Consider the following 21,926-nt stretch of genomic DNA (forward strand, 5'->3'; position numbering starts at 1 on the left):
AGCTTGGCCTGATGTCACCTTTTTTTATCTCTTGCGATGAAGCTGTATACCCCTCTCACCTTCGGGGCTAGAGAAGCATTCACAAGGGTGGCTGAAGTGTCAATGAATGAGGCTGACACATGATAAACAAGAAAGGGACAATTTCTATGAAATGAAATGACTCTTTCAAATTTAGAACCCACTATTATGTCATTATATATTACTGCTATGCATAAAGAACTTCTTGTGAGGCTCTTCAAAAGGATTACTCCACTCCTAGTCCAGATCCATAAACTACAAATGAGCATGAAGCTCCATGATTGATTGAGACATGACAATTATGTAGCAAGTAGTGGCAAGTTGAGTCCCCTGGGATGAGGTACACACACTTACTGTAATGCTCCAACAACGTGCCTCATTAAAACTTGTATAATTTCAGTGCTGGCAATTCCCTCCAAACTCACCTTGTTAAAATGTCCAGCCAAAAGAAATGCTTGGTTCTAGGATTTCTTGCATTTTTATGGGCTGAATTGGGCATTGAAGGCAAAGACCAGAAAGAAGAACAGACCTGTCAGTTGCTGGGCAAGTTTGATTTGAATGGGTATGTTGATGCCAAAAACCACTCACTTGTTATTGGAGGACTGTTTCCTATTCATTCCAGGACCATCCCAGCAAATGAGTCTATTTTGGAGCCAGTATCAGCAAAATGTGAAGGGTAAGCCATTTTTTTAGTCTTTTTACTCTAGTTGCAGGTGTTGGGGCAGACGTGGTGGGTGTGGGGGGTCAGAGTCTGGAACTGGAGCCGTGATGCTAGCCCTGACTCTGACACTATCTGTTTGACTCAGGATAGGTACTTCCTGTTTCCAGGTCTCAGTTTCTCCAAGTGGATATTCTAGGATTGCTTAGAAACTGGAAAACCTTGGTCTCAAGTGAGTTCTTTCCCACTTCTGTATCTCAAACAAACAAACAAACAAACAAAAGCAGGTTTTGTATGATGTGGGGGTGGTCTGTGGGCCTTGCCTAAGAGTGTGTTAGAAATGCAGAATCTCCATCTGAATCCAAGACCTGGTAAATCAAAATTTGCATTTTGACAAGACCTCCTGGTGATTCACATATACATTTGTGTTTGAGAAGCATTGATGCAGAATTATATAGTGTTGCAGCTTTATTGTTAATTTTTTAAGACTAAACTCTCCTAAGTAAAAATATGCAATATGGGGACGCTGATTTACTTTTGAGGCAATGTTCATGGCGAGATTTCTTCAGCTGCTGGAAGACTTCTGCCTCAGCTCCCCTCAACCCCGAGTTGTCATGTTAGGAAATAGGATCCATGCCTGATAATCTGAATTTGCTACTAATCCATTGTAAGAAAGGCAAACGTGGATTAGATGTTTGGGCACACACACACACACACATACTCTCTCTCTCTCTTTACACAAGAAAATAATGCCAGAAATGAAAAGAAAGAGAAGCACTTATCCACTATTCTATTTCTATAACAAAGCAGCTCTTTTCACTTTCCTATATTCTTTTTCTTCTTTTAATTTATTTTTGGTCACAGAACAAGTCTTAATACATTTAAAAAGACCAAGATCATAGACAATATGTTCTCTGACCACAGTAACAGAAGGAAATTTAGAAAATTCACAAATGTGTGGAAATTAAACAACACTCCCCTAAATAACAATGGGTAAAAAGAAAAATCAGGGCCGAGTCCGTGGCGCACTCGGGAGAGTGCGGTGCTGGGATTGCAGCGACTCTCCCGCCGCGGGTTCGGATCCTATATAGGAATGGCCGGTGCACTCACTGGCTGAATGCCAATCACGAAAAAGACAAAAAGAAAAAAAAAAAAAAAGAAAAAAAAGAAAAATCATGGGGAATTAGGGAGTACTTTGCGATAAAAATCGAAGCACAACATATTAAAATTTATAGGGTGCAGGGCTCATGCAGTGCTTAGAGGAAAATGTATACTTGTAAACTCCTATATTAAAAATAAGAAAAATCTCAAATCAGTAATGCAAACTTCTACTTTAAGAAAATAGAAAAAGGAGCAAACTAAACTGAAAGCAAATATAAGTAGAAAATAACAAAGATTACAACAGAAACATATGAAATAGGGAATTTAAAAACGTTAGAGAAAATCAACAAAACCAAAAGCTGACTCTTTAAAAGATCAACAAAATTTGCAAACCTTTATCTAGATGGCCAAGAAAAAAAGAGATAGGACAGAAATCACTAAAGTCAGAAATAAAGCAGGGGCATGGTAGAGCAGTTGCTCCTTCTACTACTCCGGTGTGGGCTTTGAGGAGAGAGACATCCTCATCTCTGCTGGTGACTCTCCTTGTGTCACTGCAGTCGGGTGTCTGGTGGGCCGCCTGCATGGTGGCTGTGGCTAGTGCTGTGGTGTCAAGCCGCTTTTGCAGCAGCTGTGACTGTGGGGGTGGCTGTGCTGGGACCACCTGCATGGAAGTGTTTTCGGCTTGCTCCTTGCCTGCTTCTGGGCAGAGGAGACTGCCCTTGGCTCCTGCCTCCATTTTCCTATATTCTTTTTCAGCCCTTTACATTAATGCATCCGTAATTTTTGCATAGTTGTTACCATAGCATAGACACAATTTTATATTGGGTATTTTATATTATATAGTAAGCATTTCCATGATGCTGCATGGTAATTATAATTGTAAACAAATGTTTTAAAAATTTTAGCAACTTCTTATAACATTAGATCATCCCTGATCACAACTCCTCTCCTTTGATCATTTTTCTTGCTCCATATTTGAGATATCATCAGAGGGATGAATCAACTGTGTTGTTGTTGGCAAAGGAAAGGATCACAGTCAGCCTCTACTTAGCTCTTTCCTGGACCTTGTAATTGTTTTCCATTCTTATGGCGAAGCAAAAGGAAGAAGGATAAGAAGGGCTTTTGCTGACAGCCACATCATTGCAGAGTCAGCTCATTATGTATCACAGACGTTTTCACTTCTTCAATCATTTTTTTTGTAATATTGTGCACTAATATTTCATAAATGGAATCACTTAATCTGTTCTCCATCTCATTGGAACTTCTGAAGGTTATTTTTTAAGCAAGGTTCGATGGAAAAGCCAATATAAGTACTTTAAAATAAAAATCCACTCCCTCAGTAGAAATAATTTGGCATGTCCACGGGGTTGAAACAGTGGTGAGATGTACATCCCATTTCAAAAATAGAAATATTTTGGGATTTGCATGATCAATGCAACCAGGATTTGGGTGGCTACTTCTTGGCTTTTACATTATGCATTTGGCATAGATGCACGTGAAAGAAAAGACAACATGCTTATTTTAGGGTTAACAGACCCCAACTGAAAGCTACCTTTTCCCCTAAGGAACCACCCACTGACTAACGCCTTACAAAAGCTATTTCCTTTTCAGGTTTAACTTTCGGGGATTTCGCTGGATGAAAACCATGATCCACACGATCCAGGAGATTAACGAGAGAAGGGATATTTTGCCCAACATCACTTTGGGCTATCAGATCTTTGATAACTGTTTCACCATCTCCAAATCTGTGGAAGCGGCTTTGGTATTCCTTACAGGGCAGGAAGAAAACAAGCCCAATTTTAGAAACAGCACTGGAGCATTGCTGGCAGGGATTGTTGGAGCAGGTGGATCGTCCTTATCGGTTGCTGCTTCAAGAATTCTGGGGTTGTATTACCTACCTCAGGTATCTCAAGATATTGTGCTGGGTACTGATTTATAAAGAAACACAAACTGTGTTTGGGGAAATTGCAGCAGATAGCAAGTGCTCAGGTGAGGAGGGGGAAGGTGCAGAGGCAAGCAGGGCTGGTGATGAGGCTGCTGCCCTAATTACTATGTTCAGCTGGGCCTTTGCAAGTGTGAGCGGATGCCTACTTAGAGGTGACTTGTGTCTCTTCTACATCCCTTAGCATCCTGCTTTAATACTCAGCTTGAGGTGATCCAGTGATTTGTATGTGGACATCTCACTAGACACAACACTCTGTAGCACTGTGTGAAGCACAGTGTAGGTGATTGATAGACACCTGTGGATTGATTGATAGATGGTGCAAGGAAGTCATTTTGTTTCTTGCCTATAATAATGCTTATTATTCATGACTGTTTTTGTTCATACACTAACATACGGAAACAGGCCTAGGAATTTCATAAGATGGCTAGAGTTTGGGGATGCTAACTTTACAGATTATTTTAAATTCAGAGACAGTGACACATTTCAACATAAGAATAGATGACATTAGAAAAAATGGGTTATTAAGAAAATATAAAAGTCTATAATTTTTCTGAGGATGAGTTATTAAAGCATCAATATTCAGGACTTATTAATGTGAATGATGTTTAAGCTTATTTGTGTTACTGAAGTAATGGGAGAATTTGAAATAATTATGAAAGGTAGCATTTACATAGTATTTCTTATAAAGCTACAAGTGCAAAGGTAGGCAGCAAAGGAAAATGCCAAGAAACAGAGCCAAGAGGAGAGGCTGAGTAACACATTTCACTTCTGAGGTGTGGGCTTCATGTAGTTCAGACAAACTGCTGCTGCTGTGAGCTTGATCTTTCACCAAATACTGACTGGTCCAGCCACCCACTAGAAACCTGTAGATAGATTTTCTCATTATGTCCTTGTAGTAAACCAGCAAAGGAAGTAAAAGAAATCTATGTCACAGGTACTTTCACATTTATCTCATTTAATGTATTGAGCAACCCTAAAATGTAGATGTCATTACCCTGATTTTACTCATGAGGAAACTGAGGTTCAGAAGGTTTAAGTAACTTGTCTAAGATATTACACTGAGAAACTAGCCAGAATTAAAAATCAAGCATCTCTGCTTCTTAAACAAGATTCTTTCCTACATATGGCTTCCATGATGCTGCTGCTTGCATGATTCCAAAGAAAGATGCAGACTTTAGCCAATGGAGTAAGAATAGGACAAAAGGTAGAGGAAGGAGAAGGAAGGAATATTCTGGCACTCATGAAGGAATTGACAGTCATGGAGCTATGGAATTTTAACACAGGAGTTACCACTGGAGGTGATGTGTTAATAACATGATATGGGAATGAAAGGGGATAGGGAAGAATGTGACATAAGTCCTTAACCGTAGTCAGTGAGGTTGAGAGTAAGCTACAGCAGAAATGCATATAAGGTGGTCAGGAACTCATGGCCATCTGACCTCCATTCTTAAGTTCTCAGTTAGGGAAATACATATAAGGATCACTGGCCAGAAGAGAAAAAAAGTACATTATCTTCATTTATCTAGACAAGTGCCTATAAAATGGGGGCTTCTAGTAACTTTGTTGGAGAAAATGGCTTAGACCTGAGGTTGAAATCGTGCTTTCTACCACCTTTCTTTAGCTAAGTCTTAGGACCTACATGCTCAGAAGTCCTGGCAAAGAGAAACAAAGAAAGAGAAGAGGAGCAAAAGAGGGAAAGTGGTGGTAGGAGAGAGAGAGAGAACAGAAGGGAAGGGAAGGTGAGGGAAAGGGATGGGAGGGGAAAGGAGAGGAGAAGAGAAGAGAAAACTGGGCCTGTCAAGTGGACTGGGAGGCCACTCACTCCATAACCTGGATGCACGAGAAGTTAGACCTGAGAAAGAGCCGGGATGGCTCGACTCACCCCATCTCCAGGGAGCACAAAGGAAAGGGCAGATGACCTCCCTTTCAATGACCCCACCTGTGAGAAGTAGTGCATTGAATGTCATCATGTTAATAATTAGTTCCTCCAACTCCTTTGATATGAGGTGGGAAAAGAGTTGATAGGAGGCCCAAAGTGTTCTCTCCAACAGTCCCCACTCACTTATTAGGGAAAGGAGTAGAAGTCATTTCATCTAGGGAAGTATGTGAAAATAAAGGGAGAAGAACTGTTAAGTTCCCTTCCTCTCCAATAAAAATACTCTGAAATTGTGTAATTTGAGATTTTGCTACTGTTTCTAATAACTGTATGAATATTTTCAATTGTAGGTGGGCTATGCCTCCACCTGCTCAATTCTTAGTGACAAATACCAGTTTCCATCTTATCTTCGCACAATAGCCAGTGATAAGATCCAATCCGAGGCCATGGTAAAACTCATCCAACACTTTGGTTGGGTCTGGATAGGTACTATAGCAGCTGATGATGATTATGGAAAATATGGAGTAAAAATTTTTAAGGAAGAAATGGAGAGTGTCAACCTCTGTATTGCATTCTCTGAAATCATTCCCAAAGTCTATTCCAATGAGAAAATGCAGAAAGCTGTTCATGCTATAAAGAACTCCACTGCCAGAGTCATTGTGCTTTATGCATCTGATATTGACCTCGGTCCTTTTGTGCTGGAAATGGTTTACCATAACATAACCGACAGAACATGGATAGCGAGTGAAGCGTGGATCACCTCAGCCCTCATTGCAAAGCCTGAATATTTCCCATATTTTGGTGGAAGTATTGGGTTTGCGATCCCAAGAGCTGATATACCAGGACTGAAAGAATTTCTTTATGATATACATCCCAACAAGGATCCAAATGATGTTCTGACCATTGAATTCTGGCAAACTGCTTTTAACTGTACTTGGCCCAATAGTAGTGTCCCATACAATATTGACCATAGAGTGAATATGACTGGTAGAGAAGACAGATTACATGCCATGTCTGATAAATTCTGTACTGGAGAGGAGAAGTTGGAAGGTCTTAAAAATACCTATCTGGATGTGTCTCAGCTAAGAATTACAAACAATGTCAAACAAGCAGTGTATTCTATGGCTTATGCCCTGGATCGTCTAAGCAGATGTGAAGAGGGACGTGGCCCATATATTCCAGGAAACACCTGTGCGTATATACCTGACTTTGAGCCTTGGCAGGTAAGTTGTTGTTTGTTTTACTTCACAAACAACACTTACTTCACTTACTTTTCATAGTTTGAAAATTATAGGAATTCCTGCTATTAAAACTATCGATTTGCCTTTTTATTTAATAGACTTGATTTCTTCACATGCCCACATAAAATAATGGCTTGATTGTGTGGCCTAAGTGGGCATTTTTAAAGTTCCTGTTTGTTAACAGTTATTATTAAGTTTCTTGTGAATGATAGAAAAGTAGGGGGGTGGGGAAGAGGAATAGTGGTGGACTAATGGGTACAAAACTATGCTGCCTACCCTAAGTGAGTCACTGTGCAGAATATTCATGTGTTGAAACAACACAGTGTACCCCACAAAAATAAATTTAAATAAAATTTGGGGAAAAAAAAGAAAACCCCATAAAAGAGTGCCTTAAACCACATAGGTTGTTTCAGTCTTTCACATAAATGAAATTTAGAGATAAGCATTCCAGGACTAAAAGAGTGGTTTAGGGTCTTAGGTTTCTTCTATCATGTTGCTTCACTGTATACAATATGGGGATTCACCTCATAATTTAAGATAGCTACTTGGGCTTCAAACATCATGTCCACATTATCACCAGCAGGAAAGAAAGGACAGAGATGTGTACATTTAAGGATTTAATTACATACAATTTTCCTTACATACCATTGGCCAGAATTTGGTCATACAGTCCTATCTAGCTGCAAGGGAAAGAGGAAGGTGTAGTCTTTATGCAGAGTGGGAGGGACCACCCAAGCGCATGAATGCTAGGAAGTGGAGATCATTGGGGCCTATCTCGGAAATTGGCTCCCACCTCTCCTGTCTCAGGTCTGATGTCCCAGCAACCCATGTTGGGATAGAGTAGCCTGAGTGGTCTCACCAAGATATGCACCTAATCAGAATGCTCCTCACCTTATACCCTTCAGTTCCTCCCCTCTTACCTGTAAAAGATAAAGCACGAGCATCCCTGGTCTGGCACTGCCAGCCCTCCATGGTCTAGGCCCTGCCAGCATATCTGATATCACTTCTTCCACGACCCTCACCACTTTCCTCTCTACAATGCTAAATTGCTTGTCACAATCAACAGAGTCCACGGTACCTGGAACCATGGATCTTCATTTTTATTTTTATTTTCAAATTGGTTGCACAATGCATTAATTTTGTGTCTTCTTAATCTCCTCCAATCTGTGACAGTTCTCCTTTCTTCCCTTGTTTTTCATGATCTTGATCCTTTTGATTATTGGTCAGCTATTTTTAGAATGTTTTTCAATTTGGGTTTGTCTAATTTTTTTCCTCATGATTAAATTGAGGCTTAATTTATGTATTATTGGCAAGAATACCATAGGAATGAATGTTTTGTCCTCTTTTATGTCTCATATCTGGAGGTGCATGACATAATTATGTCTCACTTACTGGTGATATTAACTTTGGTCACTTAGTTACGGTGATGACACCATATTTTTCCACGGTGAAGGGGCTGTTTTCCTTTGTAATTAATAATTATATTTTGAGGCTCTGAGAATGTCTGTTTCTCATCATACTTTTGCCCACAAACTAGCAACTGTTGATGGTTCTTTTTGCCTGAGACAACTATTGCTGTGTTGTTTGAAAAATGCTTATTTTCTATTTCCCTCATTCCTCCTACATTTATTACCTGGAAGTCTACTCGTCCTCAATTGATTTATTTGTATTAATATGGGCTCATGGATATTTATTTCTATTCTATGAGAGACAATATATAACTATTATTATTTATTTTGTTGCCCCAAATTTCCCATATTTAACCATCGGGAGTCACTTTGAGTTGGCTCCTGTTTCCTTTTGACACAACCCTGTAATTTCTGAGCACTTGCTTACTTTCGGGAACCCCAAGACATTCCAGGCTCATCTTTTACTTTCTCTGCACCAGCTCTTTGGTCACCCATTTCTCCGAAGAGTCCTGTTTACTGAAGAATAGAATTTAGAAATCAAGTTCTGAGTGCTAGGTGTGTTCATTGGTATTGAGAAAGTTGTGATAAATACAAAATGAGATATTAAATGCCACGGGGGAGTTCCTTTATTTTAAAAGAAATCCTCTGGGTACTCCTTTTGTAATGAAGAGGACCCTTTTGTATAGTAAATAACCACCCTCTAATTTATTATTTGAACATTGCAATATTATAATTTAAATTTTCTCAAAAAGCAACACTTTTGTGTTGGGATTGCAGTAAAAGGAGTCTTTAGGAAGGGTCAGGGACCACATAATGTCGAGATGAATGTTGGTGGGTTAGCTCATAACAGGGTTTGTCCTCCTTGATACATTACCCATATGTCAGTAAGTCAAAACTGTGAAAAGCAGGATCTCACATTAGAGAGGGTTCATATGGATATTTAAGAATGCTTCATAAATATATCAAAATAAAATTTTTTATTAATTTAAAACCAAAATGTACTCTATACTCATTCTTCTCAGCTTAGCTTATTAGTAGACTTGGTCAACATATTTGAAAAACCCTTTTAATCTTATGTTTTACTTGGATATTTCTAAATTATTTTGCCATACCTGGGTGGTAGGGAATAGTATCCCAAAGATGATGAACAGGTGAAATTATAGAGAATTTGTAGAGAATGATCAGGGAGTGGAAATCTTTGAAAATTTCCTTGCTTCTGAAGATAAGAAAACAAACAAAAAAATATGCCCTTCTCCAACGGACTTGGCAATAAAAGTCACTATATTGTGAGCTCTGATGTAGATTTCATTTGGATTGGGAAGAGCAGACAGTAAAAGAGGATGAGGAAGAGCTACAAGGCAGGTGACCTGGAGTGGCCCTAATGGTGGATGGGGATTGTAATAATACTTACCCCTTACTAAAGGTTTTCAGGTCTATTACCTTGATTGATCACTGTGATAGAGGTAGGGCAGGAATAATTGTCCTCTTTTTACAGACCAGGAAGCTAATGCTTACTTAGGGTATATGCCTTGCTCAAGGTCATGACATTTGTGGAGCGAAACAAAATATGACTGCAGATCATCAGACACCATAATTCAGGCTCTTTCTACTAAGTTGTGTGGCCTTTCTGGTTTGTGGAGGGTTAGCAACTGGATTAGACCCTCTGGTTGGGGAACATAAGCCTGGCATGGGGTGCTGACAAAGACCAAGGACACAGGATATATCCATGTGCAGATTGGTTACCTTTGTACAAAGAAAACATGCTCTCCCCCCAGCTTAGGTCGACTCGGTGAGGCAAGAGTAAAAGAAGTATCATTTTCTCAGAGGTTCCCTTTTGATGTCTATGAAATCATTCTGCAGGTGCAGATCTAGCCCCATCCACCATTGTACTCTTGGCTGTGGCCTCTTACGCACGCCCCTGTTCCTGAGGCACTACACATGAAATTCAGAATGCAGGGGCAATGCTTTAGCACATGTTATTCCCTTGGCTTACAATCTCCTTGTCCCAAGCATTTGTCAGGCAAATTTCTACAAATCTTTTTAAACCCATCTCAGATGGCAACTTTTTGGGGAAACGACTTCCAATTTTCCTGAGGCAATTAGCTGCTTTCTCGCCTACACCCTTTCAACAGTTTTTCCACAACAGCAACAAAGAATACATTGAATTTTACTGTTAGCACCTGTTTATTTGATTAGTCTTTCCACTAGACCATGAGCTTTATAAGGGCAGGGAATGGATCTTGCTGATCTTCATATCTCTAGCACCTGATGTACAAGGAATACATTGGTGGAGTGAGGGATTGACATGGTACCTATAAGTGGAAGAAATCTAGGAGGAAAGTAAAAAACATTCTCCCTTCCCTTGATATAGAGGTATTAGGAAATATTAGGCACCTCTATGCTTTAGGATAAACCAGCACTATCCAATAGTAATATGCAAGCCACACAGATCAATTAAAATTTTCTAGTAGCCAAATTAAAAAAATTAAAAGAAACAGGTGAAATTGAATTTACTAATATATTTTATTTAACCCAATATATTCAAAATAATATTTTGACATGTAATAATAGTACAGTATAAAAATTATTATTAATTATTATTATCAATACAAAATTATTAATGAGATAGCTGTTTTTAATTTGGTCAGCCACCTTTCAAGTTTCAATTGCCACATGTGGCTAGAGGTTGTATTAGAGAGCAAAGGTACAGAGGAAGAGAAAAAAAAATCCAATCCTATGAGTTAGATATAGATATGAGTTTGAAATTATTTTCTTCAGAAAATGCTGCTTTTTCTAGTCAGTCACCATTTTACAAGTTGCTTTTTTTTCCTGTTGTTTTTCCCCCTTGTTTTCTAGCTAATGTTCTATTTGAAGACACTTAAGTTTACAGCCCATGATGGAAGGAGACTAGAGATCGATGAAAATGGAGATGTGACTGGATACTATGATATTCTAAATTGGCAATTAGATGATAATGGAGAAATTGCCTTTGTGAAGGTTGGAGAATATATATTCACACATTCTAAGTTTGAACTTGTGATAAATAAGAATGAGACTATATTCTGGAATACTGAATCAGCTGAGGTTAGTTATTCTGACATCTAGTTTACATAAGCAGAGAATTGTATTTCTGTATTGTTTTGGGTACTTACGGCATATCAAACACCTAGAGATGACCATTCAAATCAGTTTTCCCAAATATAGTACACACATTTCCTGTATATAGATTCAGATGTTTTATTTATGGAAAATTTTCTTGGCTTATACTTTTAAATGTTTGTTTCATTATTTTTTCTTTTTTACAGACTCCTATCATACTTATGTTTGACCTCCTTTGTCTATCTTCCATTTCATTCACTTTCTCTCTGACCATTTTTGCCTTTTTCTTTATCTCATTCTTATTTATTCCCAGGGCCAAAGAATGGGAGGTAGGATTTACAAGTTCATAATATAATTTGATGTAGGAAATACTAGTTACCAGTATGGTATATATATGGATGCATATACATGTTAATAAGCTCTAATGTGTTATTCAAAAAGTCTTATATTGAGATATTGTATGAGAAAAAGGTGACTTTCATAAGCTTCAAAATTCTTTTCAGATTATTTTCTTTTATTTATTTATTTATTTATTTTTATTTATTTATTTTAATTTTATTTTTTTAATTTTGTCGATATACAATGTGGTTGATTATTGTGGCCCTTTACTGAAACCCTCCTCCCTTCTCCCTCTCCCACTCCCACCCAACAATGTCCTTTCAGTCTGTATGTCGTACCAACTTCAAGGAATTGTAGTTGTTATGTCTTCTGCCCCCGCCCCTTGGTTTTGTTTTCTGTGTGTGTGTGAATTTATTTATTTATTTTTAGCTCCCACCAATAAGTGAGAACATGTGGTATTTCTCTTTCTCTGCCTGACTTGTTTCACTTAATATAATTCTCTCAAGGTCCATCCATGTTGCTGCAAATGGCAGTATTTCATTCGTTTTTATAGCTGAGTAGTATTCCATTGTGTAGATGTACCACATTTTCCATATCCACTCATCTGATGATGGACATTTGGGCTGGTTCCAACTCTTGGCTATTGTAAAGAGTGCTGCGATGAACATTGGGGAACAGGTATACCTTCGACTTGATGATTTCCATTCCTCTGGGTATATTCCCAACAGTGGGATGGCTGGGTCATATGGTAGATCTATCTGCAATTGTTTGAGGAACCTCCATACCATTTCCCATAGAGGCTGCACCATTTTGCAGTCCCACCAACAATGTATGAGAGTTCCTTTTTCTCTGCAACCTCACCAGCATTTATCATTCAGAGTCTTTTGGATTTTAGCCATCCTAACTGGGGTGAGATGGTATCTCAGTGTGGTTTTGATTTGCATTTCCCGGATGCTGAGTGATGTTGAGCATCTTTTCATATGTCTGTTGGCCATTTGTATATCTTCCTTAGAGAAATGCCTACTTAGCTCTTTTGCCCATTTTTTAATTGGGCTGCTTGTTTTCTTCTTGTAAAGTTGTTTGAGTTCCTTGTATATTCTGGATATTAATCCTTTGTCAGATGTATATTTTGCAAATATTTTCTCCCACTCTGTTGGTTGTCTTTTAATTCTGTTAATTGTTTCTTTTGCTGTGCAGAAGCTCTTTAGTTTGATATAATCCCATTTGTTTATTTTTCCTTTGGTTGCCCGTGCTTTTGGGGTCGTATTCATGAAGTCTGTTCTATTTCCTGAAGTGTCTCTCCTATGTTTTCTTTAAGAAGTTTTATTGTTTCAGGGTATATATTTAATTCTTTAATCCATTTTGAGTTGAGTTTAGTGTATGGTGAAAGGTATGGGTCTAGTTTCATTCTCCTGCATATTGATATCTGCTAAAGAGGCAGTCTCTTCCCCAGTGTATAAGCTTGGTGCCTTTGTCAAAGACCAGATGGTTGTAGGTGTGTGGGTTGATTTCTGGATTCTCTATTCTATTCCATTGATCAGTGTGTCTGTTTTTATGCCCGTACCATACTGTTTTGGTTATTATAGCTTTGTAGTATAGTTTAAAGTCAGGTAGTGTTATGCCTCTAGCTTTATTTTTTTTGCTCAGCGTTGCTTTGGCTATGCATGGTCTTTTGTTATTCCATATAAATGTCTGGGTAGTTCTTTCCATTTCTGAGAAAAATGTCATTGGAATTTTGATGGGGATTGCATTGAATTTGTATATCACTTTGGGTAGTATGGACATTTTCACTATGTTGATTCTTCCAGTCCAAGAGCATGAGATATCTTTCCATCTTCTTGTATCCTCTCTAATTTTTCTCAGCAGTGGTTTTTAGTTCTCATTATAGAGATTTTTCACCTCCTTGGTTAACTCAATTCCTAAGTATTTTATTTTTTTGGTGGCTATTGTAAATGGGCAGGCTTTCTTGATTTCTCTTTCTGCATGTTCACTAGTGGAGAATAGAAATGCTACTGATTTTTGTGTGTTGATTTTGTATCCTGCTACTTTGCTGAAATCATTTATCACCTCCAAGAGTTTTTTTGTAGAGGCTTTAGGCTGTTCGATATATAGGATCAGATTATTGTTTTCAAAATTTTTCTGGGAGGTAGTAGAAGTAAGGTTTGAGGATTAGATATGTTGGTTTTGGATGTAAAGTGCTTACCCCAGATAAAAAGCTATTATTTTTATTTTTATTATTGTTATTTATTATTACTATTTATTTAATTATTTATCATTAATTATTATTACAATTTTTATTCTTCTTCCTCTTATAGCAACAGGAGGGCTGTTGGCATCCAGGACTGCAGCTCTGAACATTTTACAAGGGATGTGCTTGATGACCTAGAGACTGGGTCCCCTGGGTACACAATGTAAAGACAATACCTAGAGAGAGGTGTTGAGGAAAGTTGAGCAGAAACTCCTACACATACCAGAAGTGAAGAAGAAACCCCATCAGCCAGTATAGACAGCTGAACTTTTTACCCTTTATGAATATTAGCTCAGGAAAACAGAACCATAGAGCTTTTAATAATCTAGTTTAGTGTTTATTACAGGGTGACCTGTAGAGTTACAGTAAAATGATAGGGTGGTGGAAAAGCACTGGCAATTTAATCTTCCATGTGAATCCAGAATGGAGGAACCAGGAGAAAGGAGAGAGAGATGAAAGCGGTGTCAGTGTACCCAGAGAACGCTTTTCCTTTGCTGCCATAGGGCTTATTTTTGGTGAGGGAGGGAGTATCTATTTTCATCTTATTATTTATGCATCTTCCCTCTTGACCTGAGGTTTGAGATCATCAAACAACCTTCCAAATCATGCTGGAAAGCATCTAGGAGTAAGTGACAGGGAACTCAAGATTTCTGAACTCCCATGCTGTGCCAGACACCTGTTAGATTATTTTTGTGTCATCCTATTGCTCTCTTCTTTCCGTGGTTGGCAATAAACATATATAGACTTATACACACTCACAAAATCATGCACATATGCATATATACACACTAGTTTCTTCCTTTCTTGGCCCATCCTCAAACAGCATTTGAATACATTAAAAATAGCAACTCATCAGAGTTTAGCACTGTAGGGGCTAGAGTTCTCTGCTGCATTTTATTTCTTTGACCTAGAGCTGCTCTGTCCAATCCAGTAGGCCCTAGCCACAGATAGCTTTTAAAATGTAAATTAGGCAAAATAAATAAAATGTAAAATTCAGTTTCTTAGTCACATTAGCTACATTTCAGGTGTTCAACAGCCACACATAGCGAGGGGCTACCAAACAGGACAGCATAGGTGTATAACACTCTGTCATCACAGAAAGGATGGAGCTGCACTAAGCTAAAGTAAACGTCATCATCTGTAGCCCAGAGCTCTCACACTGGATGGTAAAGTACTTAATGGATAGAGTTTGAGACTTCACTTTTGTATTCTTTGTGCTTGGTATATAGAAGGTACTCAATATACTGTTTTACATGAAAAAAAGGAAGATGTTATTTTTTCCATATACAAGGTTTATAGAATACTTATTCTACTAAAAATTCATGGAAAAATAGTAAAATGTAGTAGTAGATTTCAATTTTAATAATGTTTTAGTAGAATATAGTAATTTTGTTTTTCTTTTCTTCTGTATTAAAATTGGGTTATATCTGTATAATGAAATTACTTCAAGTGTAATTTCATACAAATTTAATAAGCATCTACTATGAATTCTGTTCTGAGTTAAGCACTACAAAAAGCCCACTGCCCTAAAATACTTACAATCTGATTAATTAATTAACTGAGCAAATATTTGTTGAGCACATATTATGTATGCATAGGAACTGGGGATACATCACTGTACAAAAGAAAATAAATCCCCACCTAAGGGAGCTAACATTTCAGTGGGAGGAAATAGGCAAAAAACAAGATAAATAGATAAATTATACAATATCTTAAAGGATGATAATGTTGGTGAGAAAGAAATAGCAGGGACTGAAATACGGAGTGCTGGGGGTGAGTCTTGTATTGTGATTTCACAGTGAGGTCAGGGAAGGTCTCACTGGGGCAACATTAAAACAAAAATTCAAAAGGAAGTGAATCCATGCATTACCCAGGGGAAGAACATTCCAGGCAGAGGGAACAGCAACTTTTAAGGCCTGAGACAGGGGTGTCCTTGGCATTTTGGAGGAACAGCAAAGAGGTCAATGTGGCTGAAAAGAGCAAAAGAGAGGGAGAGTAAGAGAGGAGGTGAGAGAAGTGAGAGAGGGTCAGGTCACGCAGGGCCTTGTTGGCCAGTGAAGGACTCTGGCTTTTACACTGAGTGAAAAGGAATGCTGCAGAAGAGTCTTGATAGAGGATAGCCATGATCTAACAGGGGTTTAAAGATCATTCTGGCTGTCATGTCATAAACAGACTGAAAAAGTTAGGGGAAAGAGGGCAAGAGTAGAACCAGGGAAACTGTTAGATGACCATAAAATCATCCAAAATAATGAAGGTAGCTTGGACCAGGATAGATGTGATGGAGTGGTAAAAAGTAGCAGATTCTGGATATCTTATAAGTAGAATTTACTGGATTTGCTGACAGATGGAACTGAAAGTGTCCTGCACCAAACCACTACCGAACAGTGTAGGTCATGATTTAAGTCATAATGGTAAACTGAGTCTGAGGTTGGTGAGCAAATGGGCCCGAGTGAAGGAGAGGGTACATACAAGCAAGTAATAGAATATAAGGTAGGAGATAATGGATGAGAATGGTGGTGTCAATGACAGAAATGGGGAATTTGGGAGGAGAAATAGGGTTAACGGGGGTAGTTTCAGACATGTTGAATTTGAGGTGAAGGTGGAATCTCAAAGTAGGGACATGTTGAAAGTTTAGAAAATGGACTTAGATAGAGGTCAGGTGGGAAAGGCTGGTGTTAGAGATCAAGATTTGAGAGTTCTTTTATAGAGACGCTCGTTGAAGAGAATAAATGACCTTCTTTACATCAAGAAACAGAAGTAGAGGATCAAGGACCAAACCCAAGAAAACACCCACAGTGATGAGGAAGGTGGAAGGAGTAGAACCAACAAAATAAATAAAAGGACCCAATGGAAGCCAGTGGAGGGGCTGATTGACAGTGTCGAATATTGAACAGAGGTGAAGGGGAATGTGGCTAGGGAAAAAGCTGCCCGACGTGGCGAGAAGAGTTCTACTGAGGTGAGTGGGCTGGAAGCTAGATCACAGAGATTGAGCAGGGAAGGGATACTGGGAAATGGAACAAAAAGGCATCATTGTTCATGGCGATTTTCCAAGAAAGGCATATGGAGAGATCTTTCCACAAGACTGGGTCAGAAGAGAGGAAATCCAATTCATTCTGTGATTTTATTATTTATCTTTCAGAATTAGTGAATGCTTTGCTGTCATTCCTTCTTGTAATAGCTACTCCTCAAAGAGCATTTAAAATATATTTTATATAGATAAAGATATATAACATAAGAAGCCTGTCTATTGTATATATATACTTCCATAATGTTACATACCATAACCTAGCTCAAAGATTTCTAATATTTTTTATGTTACCTAAGTCATATTTTTCTTGGAAAATTCAGCAAATGAAAATTCTGATTTCTAAAATAAATATAAATATGATTATTCACTTTCCAAGGTGAATCTTTGCTTAATGGAAATATGTTTTATTTCCCCTTTAAATAGGAAACTTCACAGTAGATTAAGATATAAACCAATTTATAAACACTGCATTTATCCTGGTTTTAAAGGTGCATATCCATGGAGAATGTAAAGGGAGGCCTGTGTTTACTACTGAGATTTCTAAACAAGAAAATACTTAACAAGAAAATTTAACGAGAAAGTATTCCAGTGCTGTGACTTGTCTGCTTTTCCATTTTCCCTTCCCATTTTTCCAATGGAACAGATCTTTCATTTTCCTTTTGTACCGATCCATCTTTGACTTTAAGACTATGTTGGGATGACCTTGCTCAGAAGAAACATTTTTCAGGCTCTCAAGATGATTCTTGGGGTCACAGGTCCCCCACAAACAGCAAAAGACTTGTCAAATTGTCCCATCCCCAGAGTCCCATGGGCATGGAGTCTGGTCTGGACTCCCAAGGTTAGGAAGAGCAAGTGTTAGGATTAGCTTTGCATTTCAGAATCAACCACAAGACTGTCTTTTAGCAAAATTTCTCTCCAGGTTCTCCATATTGTTATTCTCTTTGTCGGTTTTCTTCACCCAGTTATCCTGGGTTTCCCAAAGCCTCCACAAAAATTCAAACGGGAACTTTCAGTTTCCGAGTGTAAGAGACAAAGGGCTCTGTTCCACTCTCTGTTTCTGTCTTTGCTAGCTTCCCCATTCGGTGTGCACTGATCTGTGTCCTCCTGGGACCCGGAAGGGGATTCGTCAGGGGGAGCCGATATGCTGCTTTGACTGCATCCCATGTGCTGATGGACATGTGTCACATGAATCAGGTAGAGATGGTCATTTTTTCACTGATAATAAAATGCAATTAGATTACACGTGTGTTGGCAAAGAGGGCCTCGGGAGCCTTCTATATAAATAAGTGTGAACAAAAAAAATTATTATAACCCATCAAACTATTGGATGTACTGGGCAGTGTGAAAAGAATGGAATATTGAGTTTCTGTTCTAAAACTGTTATAGTTGGGAAAAGACCTACAACCATGAAGTTAAAAAAAATCCAAAGCAAAATACAGTTATGTGCTCTATAGTGACATTTTAGTCAATGATGATGGTGGTCAGAGCAATAGGCTGTCCCATACAGCCTAGGAGTGTACATACACCATCTAGGTTTGTGTAAGTTGCACTCTATGATGTTTGCACGATGATGAAATCACCTAACTGCATTTCTCAGAACGTCCCCGTTGTTAAGTGACGTGTCCCCGTCATTAAGTGAGCATGACTGTATATGAAATGTGAAATATGAATAATTGGATTCATAAAGAATATTTAAAATTATACCAGTTTCTGGGATAGATTAAACATTAGTTATGTTTTTAACTGGAAAAAATGTGGCTTACAGTCCTATGTTTTACTGAATTATCTCTAATTTGAAACTATAAGATCTAGAATTCCATCCCTAAAGACAATTGGCTTAAGGTCATAAGTTCTCAAAGTTTGTAGAACAGACGAATTCTGTAAACACTGCTGTGTGAATTCTTTAGTAGAGCCTGCTAAATTGCTGCTCTTTATGACCAGAATTTCAGTTGGACTTGGTATGCTTAGTCTTGTGAAGCTTATCGGAGCAGGTTTATTTTTATTTCTACCTCCTGTTAAAGATAATACAGATTGCACGTGTCTTTGTCAAATGGCCCTCAATAGCAATTCATTTAAAAGAGTTTTAAAAACATAAAATTTTCTCAAAATGGAAAACAAGCACAATGTAACCTGAACAACTCCCCGGACTCCAGTGGCCCAGTGAGTGCATACAGTCACATTCAGACAAGTCCAGGCTGAGAGTCAGAGGTGATTAAAGGGGAATTTACCCGTATCTTTCAAAGAACGTTAAAGAGATCATAATCTACCATAAACGCATCTCAAATAGCTCTTTCTTATATTCCAGCATTCTCCCCTAGGGCCTCCACGCAGCTGAATGCCCCAGCCTTTCTTGGCTGCAGGCAACATGGTGGGTGTTTTTGTTTTCTTTCCTATCCTCAGTCCTTCTACCTGTTCCCCAAATCTGCATCAGCATGGCAGGGAGGAGAAAAGCTGAGTGGGCAAAATTTCTCCACCATGGGGTGATACTGAACGGAAGACTGAGAACACCTGTATTTTAATCTCCTTATTCCTGTCACAATCCTCTTGATTGTTTCACCTCAGTAGCTTGAATTTTCTCATATTTTTTTTCTCATTCGTGGATTGTTCTCAGGCTTATGAGGATAAACACCTCCCTTTTAATTAGATAGCTGGAGTAAGAAGCAGGAAGCATGTTACTAGAAAAGGCTGATGCAGGAAAGGCTGAAACTGAGAAGGGAGACTGAATTTCCAAAACTGAAAATAATTCTCAGTCTGTAATATTATCTACACTCTCTAAAGCCATTGATCACTATTTCTTTTGAAATACACATACTCTATGTAAAGGGATTTTCAACAAGCCCATGTGTTAGGCCTTTGACTGGTCTGTGCTGCTCAACATTGAAGGGGACAAATGGATTTCTTTGCAGTTAGTCCTGTGCTCTTTGCTCACTAGGTCAAAGGGAGTGTGCACAATGTGGTGAAGACTATTGGTCAAATGCACAGAAGAGCGAGTGTGTGCTGAAAGAGGTGGAATTCCTTGCTTATGATGAGGCCCTGGGATTCACGCTTGCCATTCTTTCCCTGTTGGGGGCACTTGTGGTCTTGGCAGTCACAGCTGTGTATGTGATATACAGGCACACTCCCCTGGTGAGCGCCAACAACCTGGCGCTGAGCTTCCTCACTCAGCTTTCTCTTGTCATCACGCTGCTGTCGTCCTTACTTTTCATTGGCAAGCCACACAACTGGTCCTGCATGGCCCGCCAGGTCACTCTGGCACTGGGTTTCTCTCTTTGCCTATCTTGCATTCTTGGAAAGACTATTTCACTGTTTTTAGCCTACAGAATTTCCAAATCCAAAACCCGACTTACATCCATGCACCCCCTTTATCAGAAAATCATTGTGGTAGTCTCTGTTCTAGTCGAGATTGGCATATGTACAGCCTACTTGTTATTGGAACCCCCAAGGGTATACAAGAATATGGAATCTCAAAATATAAAGATCATTCTAGAATGCAAGGAAGGTTCCATAGAATTGTTGTGCTTGATGTTTGGGATTGATGTCTTCCTGGCCTTGCTATGCTTTCTTACGACCTTTGTGGCTCGCCAGTTGGCGGATAATTATTATGAAGGAAAATGCATCACCTTTGGGATGCTGGTCTTTTTCATCATCTGGATCTCTTTTGTCCCTGCTTACCTGAGCACCAAAGGCAAGTTCAAAGTGGCTGTGGAAATATTTGCAATCTTGGCATCCAGCTATGGTTTGTTGGGTTGTATATTTGCTCCCAAGTGCTTCATTATTTTACTGAGGCCACAGAGGAACACTGATGAAATTGTTAGTGGAAGAGTCCCCACTACAGATAAGAGTATCCAACTGACTTCTGCTTCTGTCAGCAGTAAGCTTAACAATACCACTGTGTCAACTGTTCTACACGACTAGAATTGTGAGTTCCACGTGTCCTTCAAAGCTGTAACAATGACGGGTTTGACATTGTCTTTCAGATTGCTCCTGCAGCAGCTGCTTGATGCTCTGGGATGATACTGAGGATGTGGGTTCTGGTGGTGTGGTTTTAGCATGGTATATGAAATCTCATATTGTAACATACCAGCTAGCATGAATTAAAATACTTTCTACCACTGAAACTGTAAACTGTTTCATTCAAACATTTAAAAATACTTTGGAATAAGGGGTGCGAAGTAGAGAATATGATAGGCAAAATTTATCTAAAACAATAGATAAAAATTTGGCTCTTTAATATGTTTTTGTTCTTATATAATGGGTGTCTGAGTTAGAAATTTACATTAAACAAAGTCACTTAGTGAGGATCAAAAGAGTCATTTTGTTCGATATCCTGTTAATGCCTCTCTGAAAGGGACAGCTCCTTTCTGATTGAGGTAAGAATTAAAGCTCATAAACTTTCTGTAGGAGTTTGGAAGTATTTGGTTTGGAAGATAATTTATCTTTTAAAGGACTCTGTGGAATACAGAAAATATTAAAAGAATTGGGATGTCAACAAAACTTGGTTCCTTCCTGAATTCATAATGAGACTATACAAGTTTTTCCAGAGGGAAGGCAAGGCCTACCTGCTCCAGATTTTGCTGGAGGAGAATAAATGGTGAAGTATCTGAATTTCAAAACATTCCTCTGCTTGGAAAAGAAAAACAAAGGGAATTAATATGTCAACAAAGCAGTTATCAAGTAGATTACATAGCGAAGACCTGGATGGCAAAATAAGCAAATGTTTACCTACAGCAGGTATTAGCATGCAAGATTTTCTAGGATAAATTGAATGACAGATATTTGCCCTCTGATTGTAGAGTTAACTGGAATTTAATTCCCACATGGAAACATAATGAAAATATTTTCAATCTTTTTCTAGATATGAAACTTTGAAAATTACCTATATATATCTGTGCATATGAGTTTAAATATGCAGAAAACAGAATTTGTAGAAATGCTGATAAACCAAAAATGTATGTGTATATTGG

General features: G+C 38.5%; 1 protein-coding gene across 1 annotated transcript; it reads left to right on the forward strand.

Annotated features, from left to right (window-relative positions):
- The first annotated feature begins 452 nt into the window (after positions 1–452).
- On the forward strand, positions 453–20,877 carry LOC134363075 (vomeronasal type-2 receptor 1-like). The gene is made up of 6 exons (XM_063078621.1): positions 453–694; positions 3,389–3,680; positions 5,949–6,821; positions 11,105–11,332; positions 18,033–18,156; positions 19,895–20,877. The coding sequence occupies exons 1-6, from the start codon at positions 453–455 to the stop codon at positions 20,875–20,877; spliced, it is 2,742 nt and encodes a 913-aa protein (XP_062934691.1).
- The last annotated feature ends 1,049 nt before the right edge of the window (positions 20,878–21,926 follow it).

This window comes from Cynocephalus volans, chromosome 1, assembly GCF_027409185.1.
Source record: "Cynocephalus volans isolate mCynVol1 chromosome 1, mCynVol1.pri, whole genome shotgun sequence".
NCBI classification, from domain to species: Eukaryota; Metazoa; Chordata; class Mammalia; order Dermoptera; family Cynocephalidae; genus Cynocephalus; species Cynocephalus volans.